Source organism: Puntigrus tetrazona, chromosome 9 (assembly GCF_018831695.1).
Source record: "Puntigrus tetrazona isolate hp1 chromosome 9, ASM1883169v1, whole genome shotgun sequence".
In the NCBI taxonomy this organism is placed as follows: Eukaryota; Metazoa; Chordata; class Actinopteri; order Cypriniformes; family Cyprinidae; genus Puntigrus; species Puntigrus tetrazona.
Genome location: NC_056707.1, coordinates 17916957 through 17931503, shown reverse-complemented (window position 1 = coordinate 17931503; position 14547 = coordinate 17916957). Strand labels below are relative to the sequence as shown.

General features: G+C 35.9%; 1 protein-coding gene across 6 annotated transcripts in view; it reads right to left on the bottom strand.

The window, feature by feature from the left end:
• The window catches only part of lrp1bb (low density lipoprotein receptor-related protein 1Bb), a 228239-nt gene that overhangs the window by 32741 nt on the left and 180951 nt on the right, over positions 1-14547 (bottom strand). For all 6 annotated transcript variants that reach the window (XR_006251816.1, XM_043249358.1, XM_043249353.1 and 3 more), the window contains 10 exons: positions 13534-13683; positions 12829-12951; positions 10848-10967; positions 10267-10395; positions 9831-9953; positions 8347-8487; positions 7732-7919; positions 5874-6057; positions 5668-5753; positions 2433-2555 (listed from right to left, as the gene is read on the bottom strand). Coding sequence is in view for 5 of the 6 variants with exons in the window: in XM_043249358.1 (XP_043105293.1) it covers positions 2433-2555; positions 5668-5753; positions 5874-6057; positions 7732-7919; positions 8347-8487; positions 9831-9953; positions 10267-10395; positions 10848-10967; positions 12829-12951; positions 13534-13683 (1367 nt within the window). In the remaining variant the exon portion in view is untranslated. The remainder of the gene's footprint in view (positions 1-2432; positions 2556-5667; positions 5754-5873; positions 6058-7731; positions 7920-8346; positions 8488-9830; positions 9954-10266; positions 10396-10847; positions 10968-12828; positions 12952-13533; positions 13684-14547) is intronic.

Genomic DNA, 14547 nt, shown 5'->3' with positions numbered 1-14547 from the left:
TTCCTTTAAATTCGTTATTCTATCTGTTTTGTATAGTGCCTAAAGCGAATATTGCATTGCAAGCTGATAAAACACAAACTTTGCTGTCCCAACATAGGCTGTCACTTCGAGACATGATAAGCTTTGAGATCTTCTCTATCATCATCATCTGACAGGGCGTATGTAGCGGTGCCAATTGACAAGACCGCCTCTTCAGCAGTAATTTCAGCAAAGCTGAGCTTGAAAAATTCTCTGAAATGTCAATGATTGAGGAACATTTCCCCAATCAGGAAAGTGCCTCCAGAGCATGAGGGGAACATTAATATTCCGAGTGGGAAAGAAAGAGCTTCTGGTATTCTAGTGATCTAGTCAAGCTCTGATTTGAAGGATTGCCTTGTGTGGAATTGAAGGCTAACTCATTGAAAATGTCAACATTTGAATACATCATAAAATCACATGACGAATCACTGCAAGAATAACTGCAATTTATGTGCATATGACATCCAAAATCACATTTTGGACATTATTGAAAGGTTGTAGTTAAGGCATGTGTACTAAATGATTCCTACCAACATAGATTTCAGTATTCACGTGACATACAGCATGCTCAACTGATGAGGCCATATAGCATATCAACTTTGGCCCATTATATATTAATAGACAAATTCCCTTATTGAATCACACCAAAGGCTTTGCCTGAGGCATCATGTCAAACGTGCTCCAGTGCAGGAGTTACTCATTACATCAAACCCATAGTGCACTGTTCCCAGAATCCAAACATTTGTTGCTGGGGGCAGTCTTATAACTTGCTCCTCGCTTCCGTATATCAATTGTGCAAAATAATGCATCTGAAGTCTGTAAAAAATGCTGATTATGTGGTAATAAATATTCAGGCTACACCTTCAGCATTGAAAAACATCTGTAACTCTATTCCCTATTCATCTAGCCAAAAGTTTGCAATAAATGAATTGCAAAAATAAAACAATTATTATTCAACACTTTAATGCAGTACATCCAACTTTGGGAGAGTCTTGCAGGCAACATGCATACATACATACATACATAATGTTATACGTACATGCATTCTTATGTGCAGGAATGATTCACAAACATATCTGACCATTAAAAGGTATTGTTCAAATATTGGTTGGTTTAGTTCAGTAAGTTAATGATTCTCAAAAAAAAAAAAAAAAAAAAAAAAAAAGATTGGATGCTGTAGGTGATGTCTGTATAGGGGGGAAATAATGTTCATCAATAAGGAAACATTCAGTTGTCTTAACTGAAAAATATCAAATAGTCTGATTTGAGTTTTACATTTTTGAAGCTTAATTGTGATTTAAACTAAATATATATAAGCTATAATTTAATAAATATATACGGCAGCGTATTCATTTTATTCAGCAGCATCACTGTAACGTGATGGCATTGTTACTGCAAGATTATGAATGAAAAAGTTTTGGTCACATCTTAGTAATATAACTAGGGAGCTGCTAGAAAATCAACACATTTAGAACAGAAGAACAGTTGGAAAAAGTATTAACAGTAAGCATTCTGAGATGTGATACAACTAATTAAGTCAAATGTTTGTGTAGTGTGAAGAAATCTTAGATCTATGTATCAGAAGCAGCAGTGTCATTAAACGGAATTAGGATAGAAGCTGTTATTTAATACTGATCATAAAAAAAGTACAAAAAAGTTTATATTTTGGTACTGAAATGGTCATTTTTTTTAAGGTACTGCCCCAGTGACAACTTTTGTGTACCTGAGCTACCTAATTTGCATTTCATAAAGTATTTTACTGAAACACTGTTTAGAATAGACACTATATTAAGTCAGTATTTTTCATGTCTCTCCAGCATACTAGGATAGGAATGTACTGCGCCTCCATGTCAGTAAATAATGAATTAATAAAATCGTCAATTAAGTTGTTCTTCTGCAATGGAGCTGCATCATTATATCCCCAGCTAATGATGGGTAAAGGTCTCCTACCCAATCTAAACATATTGTACCAGCTTGCATTGTCTCCATTTCCAAAATCCTGAAGATTACACCCACGAATGCTAATGAATTTCAAATGGCTTTAGCTTGCGCTGAGCAGGGGTGATAAATCAGGAGGGGGCAACACTGTGTAATGAAGCCAAATGAGACTCTTGGCCCCTGCAATGAAGCTAATGAGATGGGGAAAAGTGTTGCTCAGCAGGTACAAGGCAGAGATGCGCATCTAAGCGCTAACCATGTGACCTTAACGAGTCCCTGAAATAATGCTAAAATGAGCATTTATATTTATGGCGGTATGACTACAGATGTCTAACATTCAGATGTTACCTTTAGACCTCTTCATCGCATCCCTGTTGCTAACATGGCGTATAACGCTTAGTTCAGACCTGTTACCATTGCTGTCGGTCCTTCGTGAACCATGATAATTATTAAGAGAAATGAGGAATCAAACACACCTTGAGGTCACTGCCGTTAAGGCGAATTCTGTTTATCCTCCGGCCGCTGGGTCTGCTAGAGTCAATCCAGTAAATGAACTCCTTCTTGTAGTCAAAATCCAAGCTGATAATGTTGTTAAGGCCCTACGGAAGTGAGAAGGAAACACAGTATAGAGGTAATAGAAGTGAATTAAGTAACTGCACAACAAATGTGACCGTTAGAGCAGTCAGTGTGATGTATTAGCTGGGTAAAGGCTGCAGTCAGCACGCATAGATCAAGTATGCAGAACAAAAAAAGGATGAGATGTTACGCCTTGTTCTGCTATTCAATTAGCTGGAGGGCTTAATTAGCCACTTCCGCATATGCTTATCTCGACAGGATCTGGCAAGGATGTACTACAGACATGAAACATACAGAGCATACATTTCTTTTGATGTCTCTTCATCGTATTGATTTTGGATGAGGACGCGGCATGCTATTAAATGCACGTGGATGCTGGCTTCAGAATCCAGGGAAGCAGTTCAGAGAGCCTTCAGAGGGAACGCTGAGGGTACATTCGTTACTGTCATGTTCACGTCAGGCCGCTGTCACTCAGCCTACCGCTCACCAGCCCCCCTGCCTTTGCCCACTTCACCATGGCTGGTAAGATCGGGTGACGGGCATGATGACAGATGAAAAAAAAAAGCTTTGATACCACCATCAGATCATCAGCACTGTGAGACCCAAAAAGACCTTTGGCCTTATCTTGCGGGAAGAACCTGGAGGCCTTATCTTAAGGCCACAAAGTTCTGTTTTATGTGACATGACATGAAACAGTTTGAACGTACAAGAGATATGTATTATAGGCATTTATAGTGAGGCAGTATAAACAAAATACTGTAATCTGTAACTATCATATCTTGTCAAAATGGTCAGTTTCTACTTGAAAACTTATTGAAAATGCTTCACTTAGTAATTGGAGTTACAGTGTTGGTTTTATTATAGTCTTCTACACTAAACCATATTTCTTCATAAGAACATTTCTTGATGTTAAAAAAAAGTGTCTTCTGCTGGCCAAGCAATCTATCTATCTATCTATCTATCTATCTATCTATCTATCTATCTATCTATCTATCTATCTATCTATCTATCTATCTATCTATCTATCTGTCTATATGTCTGTCTGTCTATATGTCTGTCTGTCTGTCTGTCTGTCTGTCTGTCTGTCTATCTATCTATCTATCTATCTATCTATCTATCATGCATTTTCTTGTTGACGTCAATTGTGCTGCTTAATATTTTGGAGAAAACAACTATATATAATATTGTTTTTCAGGCTTCTATTCTGATGAAAAGACAATTTAAAAGACCTCCATTGCTAAAAAAATAAATGCCTTTAGTGGAACTTGATCAGTTTAACAGTTAAAAAATACAACACACAAACAAACTAAAAGAATTTGGTGGAAAAAAAAAAAAACACCATTATAAAACACAAAACTATAGCTAAATTATAACTATATTTGTAGTTAACTAGCCAATAAAAAGTAATATGAGCTGCACATTTGCAATAGGCTATAAATTAATATAGCAATATTACTGCAGTTTTTATCTTGTTGTTAGTTAGGATGTTGTCTGTGATGTAAAACACAATTTTCCCTAGATGTTAGATGATAAATAATGGGCAAGATAATGTACAGTCAGCCAGTCATTACTGCAAAATAAGCCCATTCAGGGTGATAAAATGGGCTTCTAATGACCAGGTGACTGCACATTTTCTATTACATACTGCACTGGCTATGCTTCAAATTGTAGGGACAAAAATGCTTTAATTATGGATACTGTATGGTAGTTCGATAAATAGCTAACTAGCATTCCACAGAGCAAACGAGATCATGCACTCTGCTTGTATCAGGTCAACTAAGACCTCCATTGTCGATAAGAGGCCACAGGGGCCACTCATATTTAAGTACAAAAGCTTTCCTTCCTTCACTCATATTAAACAAAATGGAATAAATGAAATTGAATGATTGCTGATGAGACTACTCCATAAAGGGGAGAGTTTTCTGAGAGCCCTATAGACATTCCCCTGGATGACAGCCTCAATTGGTATGAATAATGTAATGAGTGCCGAATTGAGGAAACTCACATTTCACTAAGAATCATCATTTCGATGGTAATGACTATAGGCCTCTAATGACACCAGCTGTGGATAGTAGCACAGGGAAACTCAACTTGTTACACTAGGCCAGTCAGAAATGGCAATCACATATTATAAAGTTAATATGATTGAGTACATTTCATTGAGTCATTCCCAACGTGTGCAAACTTCTTGAGTATGGAAAAAAGAAACTTTTCATCTCTGCAAACAAAGTACCAACGGTGATGTAGAACCGAAAAAAAAAGGTACAGTTTGCAATGGATATTTTAATAGCCAGAGTCCAGGCTGATGATCAATGTAATGCTGACATACGTTATAGGAAATAATATTTTTAGTGAAAACAAATTAGATATAGATGTAACTGCAGAAATTAACACTTATTTTACATAATAGTTAATTTAGGCTTATCCAGTAGAATTTGCATTATTGTTTCAGTGTAGAATTATGTCTGGGTTTTCTTTTTGATTGTTTGTAACTGGTATTTGAACTTTTTTTGGTTATTTAGAACTATTCTGGACCGTTTTTAGCTTGTGAACAGTGCTTGATCAGTGTATTTCTCTCCTGATTTAGACATGATTTCATTAAAAAATATGTTTCTTAAAAAAATTCACTACATGTTTTTAAAGTTTATAATCCATTGAGAAATCTGTCTGAATATGTATAATATTTAATGTTAACATATCAAAAGGTTAATTTTATTCATTTAACAGCTTTGATGACATTAATTAGCTCAACTGAACTTAATGTAAAATATAGACAGCAGTCCCTGCTTTCATGACCAGCAACAGAAAGAGTGTTTTTAATTCTTTCATGTGGAGCTCCACCAACCCGGGACACTAGTTAATGACTTCAATTAGTGTTTTCAAAGGGCATAGGAGACAATAGACACAGTGTTGTTATCACAGTCGTGTCACCACAGCTTAATTGGTCCTCTATTAGGCTTTTACAAACACAGCAGTTCTATCTTATGATCTGGTCTCTAAAGTCCAGTAACAATTTCATGAAGCAGTACAGCAGTCTCGACTGTGCAGATTACATGGGCAGCTTTTCAATAAAGTGTGATATGAAAATAAACAATGAGAGAACATAATTAGAAAACAGTTGACGTAGAGCTTTACCTGTTTCAGAAGAGTGTAATTGGATCCATCAACGCTTAATTTTCTAATTTCATGAAGATCAGCAAGTATAAGAAAGGGTTCTTCGGCTGTGAGACATATAAAGGTGACTTAACGTGATGAAGATAGACAACTGTCAAGCTAAAAAAGCCTGAAACCATCACGTTTAGTTCAAATATATTGGTGGGAATTCACTAAATTATATTTACCTGAAAGAGACTTGCAGCTGTTCGGGTCTTTTCTAGAAGCTTCATAGCCGTCTACACAAAAACACTTGAAGGAGCCATAAGTGTTGGTGCAGTTCTGGCTGCAGGGTAGCGTTGTGGAGCATTCGTCAATATCAACACATGTTCTCCCATCGTTCTTCAGGTGAAATCCTGGCCAGCACTTACACTAGACACAATGGCAAAAAAAACAATAGAGATGTTTTGATTTGAAACCAAAAAAATTGCTAATAACAAAAAAGGAAAACTCTCTGCTGAGAACACTCTGCAAAATTCCACTTCATTTCAGTGCCATTTTACAAACTTATAGCAATAATACTCAAAAGAAAATGAAAATGGTGCTATCATTTGAGGTCATTTGCATGTCACTTCAAATCCGTATCACTTAAAACACACGTGTTAGGCAAAACGTTCACAGTGCTCTTTACCAAACAAATCAAAGTGAATGGGATTCACTCATTTCTGAGCCATCTGCTCCTTTGCAAAAAAATGTATTAAAAATAATTTGGTATAAAAGGTGCACCAAAATAAAAGTGCTGGCCTTTTATATCGATAACGATTATTCAGAAACTTAAATTTTACATTTCTGTTGCATCGTAGATCATTAAATTATTTGTGATGTGTTCTTTGTTCAGCTGTTACCTGAAGGGATTTTCTGAACAACCCTTCATTTATGCCATAGTGAATGAGGTCAGACTCTTTACCTACAGGATCTGACTCAGCTACAGTATCTACAGTATCTGTGATGTCTTTATCGATTTTTAGGGTGACTGGTTAGAAATCTGCCAGGAAAAGAAACAGCCTCCAAGCACCGCTGATGATTACAGGTCATATGAACATGGCACTCCTGAGACCTAGTTTGCCAATCAGTAACAAGTGTCTGTAAATCGAGAAAATTAGCTCAAAAATCTCCCTCCTTAAGGCATGCCTCTAGACAGCTCCCGAAGGCACAAGTCTTTGTTTAAACTTGATCTGAGCATGCCGATTAAGTACCAATGAAGCAAAACTGGGACAAATCATTCCTATAGCTTTTTACTTTGTTCTTTATATGTTTGCCAAAGTAATTCATTGACAAGATGTTGCAGAAACAAAAAAACATTTTTTTTCTGCAAAGCAATTCTACTGTCACATTTGGGCAAAAACTAAAGTCACATAAAATAAGAAAAAAAAAGAAGATGATTTAGATATATTCCCCAGAAAGATTTTTAGTTTTAAAGTGCCCCTATTATGGTTTATGAAATGTTCATATTTTGGCTTTGGAAGTCCCAAACAACAGGCTGACATGCATGCAAGGTCAAAAAACAATTTCATTTTCTTATAATATGTATTTATTTTGACATTATTTGTTGATTAATTCAAAAATGCATTTTCCAAACCCTTACTTTGCGTGGTGCTAATTCTGTTGTGGCTGATCGATTTCATTTAAAGCAGTGTTTGTAAGCTTTTAGCGCTCCAAAAGCGCCAACTAGTGGAAAAAAAATGAATGTGCATTTTCATTCAGACCAAAAAGAAAAGAAAGTTTTACCAGGTCTGTGCATGCAACAAGTGGGTGGAAAATATGCTAATATTTCATGTTGATACCAAAATGAAACGGCCTGGGACTTTAAAAATTACTCGTTTCGACTTTTTCTTTCGAGAGAATATCATTTTATGATATGATTTCAGATTTAAAAGTTTGCACAATGTTTTTATTTATAGAGCTGTGTTACACACTGCATGAAAGGTCATTTTCAAAAATCCATAATAGGGGATCTTTAATATTAATTTTAAATTTACACTATAGTAATAACCTAAAATGTCAACCAAAAATACAATGCATAAATATACAGTATATTTGAACAACCTTGTATCCCACTGGTAAGTCCTGGCAATCTTGCGTACAGCCGCTGATACGACGATTGAGACATTCATTGACATTGCAGTTTTTCTCATCTGAGCGATCTCCACAGTCATCTTTCAGGTCACATAAACTCTTCTCAGATATACAGCGGCCATTTGAGCACATGAAAAAGGAACTGTTGCATAAGCTCTCTAGAAATAAAGGAAGAAAGTGAAAACAAAGGAAACAAATTAAGTATAAAGTACAAAGCAATACAAACAATACAGGCTTGTAATGTTAAAAACCAAGCTGAAAATGCAAAAAAATGCTTTTGGACAAAGCATGAATGGTTGGATGGCTTAAACTCTGCAAAGCTAGAGGGCATAAAAGTTGCAATCCAACAAAAGCCAAATGTTATTTCAAGCTTCCTGCAACTGCCAGTAAGTGCAAGGCTTTTTTTAAATAAATGCTTGGTTCGCTCAGCTGAAAACATGCCATCCCCGCAGGTCAAAGTTATCCACTTCAGCCCCCTGCTTTTATCCATGATGTTTCTTGGCCACTTGTATTCCCTCAGATGTTCAGTAAGCCCCACATCCATCAGTCAAACATATTTCAGGCACAGCTCTGTTGGGCCATTACCGGCAGCCAGGCATTTGAGGTTGAGGGGCAGCTCATCAGAGTGGTCAGGGCAGTCTGGGTAACCATCACACTCCCACTGGGCGCTGAGGAGACATCGGCCATCAGCACAGCGGAACTCATCCGGACCACATGAACGGTACACTGCATAAAGAGTGAAGACTGTCAGCATAGTGACACACTTTGCTACCAAACACAGATCTTAAAGGGAGAGCTCCACAAAAAAAAAGAGTCTGCGTCAAAAACTGTGAGAAACAAAAGCAGATGTTAAGTGAAATGTCCAAGCTGCTTTTTTAACAATTAAAGTGTTCAGCAATTTATACTGTTATAATGTACCAAAAAGACAAAAAATCTTAAAAGGTTGTCTACTTGACTTTGGAAATGTAGAGTACTTTTTGGATCTTCCTAGTCTGAAATATGATCAACTTTTGTAGACATTCCGATAAATAAATGAAAAAATTTGTGCTGTTAAAAGATTAATCGCAATTAATCACATGCAAAATAGCACACACACATACAGCATATTTATATATATACAGCAGAAAATTGTATGTATATATTTATATAAACATAATAACTATACACAGTACATATACATATATTTGTTATATAAACAAAAACATTTTTGATAATTGACAGAACTAGATAAAATAGATTTTTTCAAAGAAAGAAGAAAAACAAATATATAATTTGTTATAAGTTATTATTAAATGACAAAGCTGTTATTAAATTATGATAGAATGTACATTTTTGGATGAACTGTGTGAACTTTGAAGGTGAATATTAAACAACAAAGGTATGTGATGTTACTTTTCAATAAAATAAGATGTCTTGGGTTAGACTTTCTAAGAACTAATGAGAAGATCTCTTTGAATCTCTTTTGTTATGAATAATTTCCCAGGTTTTTTATTTCATATTTTAAGTTCAGTTCAATAAGTTCCAGTGCAAAAATTGTGAGGGTGTATGAACAGGGGTGATGTCCTGTGGAGAGGCTGTGCTTTCATGTAGTGAAGACCAGGGCCCAAGTTCTCCATCAAAAAGCTCACAGATGTTTCAGCTTTGAGTAAAAAAGTAGTTCTAAAACATTTTGAGAAAACCCTAATAATTGAAGCACTGACTATTCTTGAAATTGTTCTTCTTAATTAAGAATGTATAGTGCAAATAATACCAGCACAGAGCAGCCTAAGGCTCACAGTAGAGCTTTAATTAACTGAGAAATGCCTCACTTTTTCTATTAAAATACTGCACATTTTTACTATTTCAATGTTGATTTTTGTGGTATTCAGTTTACTTTATAAATAAAATTAGCTTTAGCAAATTCCTTAAGGGAAAAGCTATAGTGACCAAAGAAAGAAAAATCTCATGTCTCAGCGGCTCTGCTTCACGGTTTGTTGCTTATTCAAAGCCTAAGTCTGAAAATATACTTTTGGATTGTAGAGTAAGTAAATAGACATTACTCTTTCAGACATATTTCAAGAAACACTTACCACATTCAACCGATTCATCCGACCCATCTCCACAGTCGTCGTCATGGTCACAAACAAAGCGTTTTGGAATGCAGCCTTTGTTGAGGCATCTGAAGGAATTCTCATCACATGTGTTATTTGGAGCTGCGAGGTAAACATCAGGACCTTGAGCTTAATTAATTCTCACTAAGACTTTTTTCACCTTGGGGTACTAGTCATATCTTCCAAATCAATCTTTATCACAGCCTGCATGTTCCAAAATGCATCACTAATGAAGTGCCTATGGTTAAGAATATCTTATTCTTTGGATGTCATCGAGTTTTTAAATCCCGTCTTGAGCACGTACAAAAAAGGCAATTATAATGAATGGCTGCTAGAACAACACCTGATGGGAGCTTTCATCGATAACACATCGACATGCAGAAGACATTTTAAACAGATCAATGGGAATATTTACCACAGCCGGCTGCGGCGAGCTCATCGCTGCCATCGGGACAGTCTCTCTCCCCGTCACACAACCAGCGCTTGGGGACGCATGCGTACGAGCCTGGACAACTGAATAACCCCGGGGCGCAGGTCACAGAGCCTGGAAAATGTTTTATTAGTAATGCACCATTAAACGTTGCTCAGGTCTATTGATTATAAATCACAGCCTACTTAAATATCTAAAGAAATCACACAGTAATTTGTGAAAGCTTTTTAACAAATGCACAGCATATATTCGGATGTTCAGTGTTGCTTATCAAGTTCTGAAAAGCATTTATCGTCTTTAATTGCATTTGCCGTTATTAGGAACATAGCAATATCATTCATATCGTACTGACATTTCATTACAGTCCAATCAAACATTTGTTTACTACAAATATTTACCAATATACTAAACCATGATTGCATTTTCATAATAGCCCAATTTATAATAGTCGCATTGTACTGTATTTAGTCTGGGTATAAACTCAAACCATTGAAACGCTGCTTTTGAGGTGTCAAAAAAACAATACACAGTGTCTCACACAATGGAAGGAGGGGTCACATGCTTACCGCAGAGATCCATGCTCTCATCCACCCCGTCTCCGCAGTCGTCTTCACCATCACAGAGCCACTGCTTCGCTATGCACTTGTTTTTTGAACAAGCAAACTGGTTCCACAGACAGGAGGAGTCTATCAACAAAGTAGTTTGAGAGCCACAAATAATAGTGCTTAGAAAAATGACATCCACAATTTAGGACTCATCTTTAGGCTTTTAGAGCTGATTTCTTTATTTCTGAATTCAGCAGACTTGGCTGTAGACCTCTTAAGGCTCTCTGAAAACAGCAGCGACAACAGACAACAACCCCTTTGCCATAAATACATCAGTTTTTGTCAGAGAGGATTTTACCTGAAGATGTAATAAAGCAGAATAATTGTGTTTTATGCTGTTTTTGTTGTGTAATCACACTTTTAACCTGTCGTTCCTCTCAAATGTAGAACTAGCAGGCACATCAATTTTTCTTCTTTGTGTCGAGCAACAGCTTTACCCTATGGAAATTCAGCTCTGAGCGTGTATTTCTGAAAGTTAACAAAATAATATTTCAGCTCATATATGGACCCAAAATTTTTAGAATGTATGTTAAATTTACTGATGTATTTAAAATGTATTTAAAAAAAAAACATCTGTTATTTGGAAAGTTCTGCTCTGATCGTTCTGAAAAAAATGACCTGTATTAAATGTTTCTTGTAAACCAGATAATGGGACAAAGAAGTAGGGAGTTAAAAATTCAGCATTGCCAGCACAGTTGTTTTTTCTTTAATATATTAAACTACTGAACAGTCACTTTATTTTGCAAAAATATTTTACAATATTATTGCTTACACTGTATTTTTGATCATATAAATGCAGCCTTGGTAAGCATCACAAACTACTAAAAAAATCACCAACTTACAGAATCTTGCCAAGAAGTTACATAACTAGAAACCTACTTTTATTACCTTTGTTAAATTAACTCTTTTTATTAACAGGTACCGTACCTCAACAGACTAAAAGGCTTTTTTTTTTTTAAATAAAATTATTTTACCATCAAGAATATCTCACAGATCTGATGGAATATAATTATATGTCAACATAATTATATACTAAAACATGCCCATGCATGTGCAAATTGCGATAGCAGGAAAGCAGATGACAAAGACGACAGTTTATATCTAAGCCAAGTCGTTTTTCCCTTTCAGTTCTATTCTAGACAGACTCTGCCTGCCAAAAGAGTTAGAGTGGTCCACTCCTGGGGTTACAGTGTGGAGAATGAAATTAAGGGTCGCAGCAGGAAAGATTGGTCTCAAATTCCCATGATTCTTCTCGACTGTCTGATGCTCTCTTGCTATATCTGAAGATATCCTATCTCCATTCACACTGCTGTCGGTGTGCAAAGATGTTGTGTCATCTTAAAGAGAAAAACACCCTTTCAGTTTCAAAAAGGAAATAAAATGAAAAAAGTAATTACTTCACTAATCCACAATGCATTTATTCAAAACCTTATATATATATATATATATATATATATATATATATATATATATATATATATATATATATATATATATATATATATGTACATATATATATATGTACATATATGTGTATATATACACACACACACACACACACACACACACACACACACACACACACACACACATATATATATATATATATATATATATATATATATATATATATATATATATTTATATATATGTATGCATACATAATAAATAAATAACTATAAAACTCGTTTATAAATCATTTTGTGAACTGAAAATGCTTTGAGAGATCCAGTTATATACATAAACGCAAGTCCCCAAGGACACAGGTACACATAGAGATTGGTTTTTATCACCTGAAAATGCTTCTCTTGACCTCAGTATTAGCAGCTGAATTGGTTTCTGCATTCAAAGCTCATCTCAAGAGGTGGGCCGTAATCTCTCGCTCCACATGAGAAATCAAGCCGAGTGAAAGCAATGGGAGGCTAATACCAGTCATGCTTACCACACTGGAACTCATCTGCACCATCTTCACAATCCTTCTGCCCATCACAAAGCCAAACGCTGGAGATGCAGTTCCCGCTGGGGCAGGCGAAGTGGCCTTCTGCGCATTTCTGCCCGTGGGAGACTGCGGCAGTCAGAGAAAATGTGTGTTTGATTACAGACAGCGTAAATAAGTCCAAGATTTGCTTAGTGTAGTTAGAACTTGGTCCAGTGGTTGTTTGGGTCATTATTCCCTCCCTAAAAATTTCTCCCAGGCAGATGAAATCTTTATGCGACGCAATTCTCCATGGAGAAGGGTGTAAAAGTGCACTTGCCTCATTAAAAGAACATCTCCATTCAAACAGGTCTTCTCCGATAAATTCCACATTTGCTTTCTATTTGAAACCACTGACACGCTAATGAGTAATAAGCTGAAACCTGCCAAGACTAATTTTTATGCTACCTTTTCATCAGCGGTTTTGAAGGGACCGCAGTTTGCAGGAGTGTTTAAATGTCTGCTCTTCGCAAGTCTGACAATCACCAATAATTATTCATCAGGCTTCCGCACCTTTTGAGGCTCTTCAAGCATGGAGAAAAAGACAGGGTCTTGTCTCTGCTTCATTACCTCTTTCATAAATAGTGTTTCGACAAAATTAATTCGATTTTAATGGAACATGGCTTCCTCAAGCTGCAAAGCTAACAAACGGAGAGTTATAGCGAGAGTTACCCTGACAGTTCCTCTCGTCGGCGTAATCTCCGCAGTCATTGGCTCCGTCGCACAGCCACGAATGGTGAACGCAGAGTGACGTGCTGTTACAACTGACAAAGATCTTTTCTGCCACTCCCATCCTGTAGAAGTCTGCACAATCTGTGTGATCTGAAAAAAAGGAGGGAAGACTTTATCTAGGTCACACAACAGACGACACAAAACAGACAACGCTAATGATTCTAAGCTGCGTGATCACCCCAATATGAGTTCTCTTCATACAAATCTCCAAACTGACAAAAAAAGCACCATTAAAGTAATAAAGTATTATTAACTACAATATTCAGCAAGGGTACATTAAATATATCAAAAGTGATAGTAAACACATTTACAAGGTTACAACAGTTTTCAAATAAATAGTCCTTTTGAATTATTATTCCCCAAAGTATTCTGAAAAAGAAAAATGTATCAATGTTTCCAAGACAATATTAAGTAGCACACATAGTATTAGTATTAAAAGTATTAAAAAGTGTTTTTTGATAACCAAATCAATATAGAAGTATGATTTCTGAATGACCATGTGGCATAATTTTAGCACTATTGCTGTGTTTCAGATTTTTTTTGGACCAAATAAATTTAGACTCGGTAAACATAAAATCTTACTTCATACTGATCCCAAACTTGTTAAGTACAAAATATAATTCGGATGAAGCCATATGATAGGCTTTTATGATTTGGGTAACACTTTATTTTATATTCCTATTCCTCATGTACATACTATATACTTATTGTAGTAATTACAATAACTAGGTAACAACTAGGTTATAAACCTGAATTCCATGTAGTTACCTTATGTTACCAGTACTTTCTTGGAAAAGTACATTATACTGTAAAATACAGTGTAAGTGTACTGTAAAATAAAGTGCAACTGTAATTAGTTTGGTCGAAAATACTGTTCTCCTCAAAAGCCCCAAAATGGACTTCACAAGTAATGCAGTCTACAAAAACATCAATACCAAATGCCACTGGCTCTAA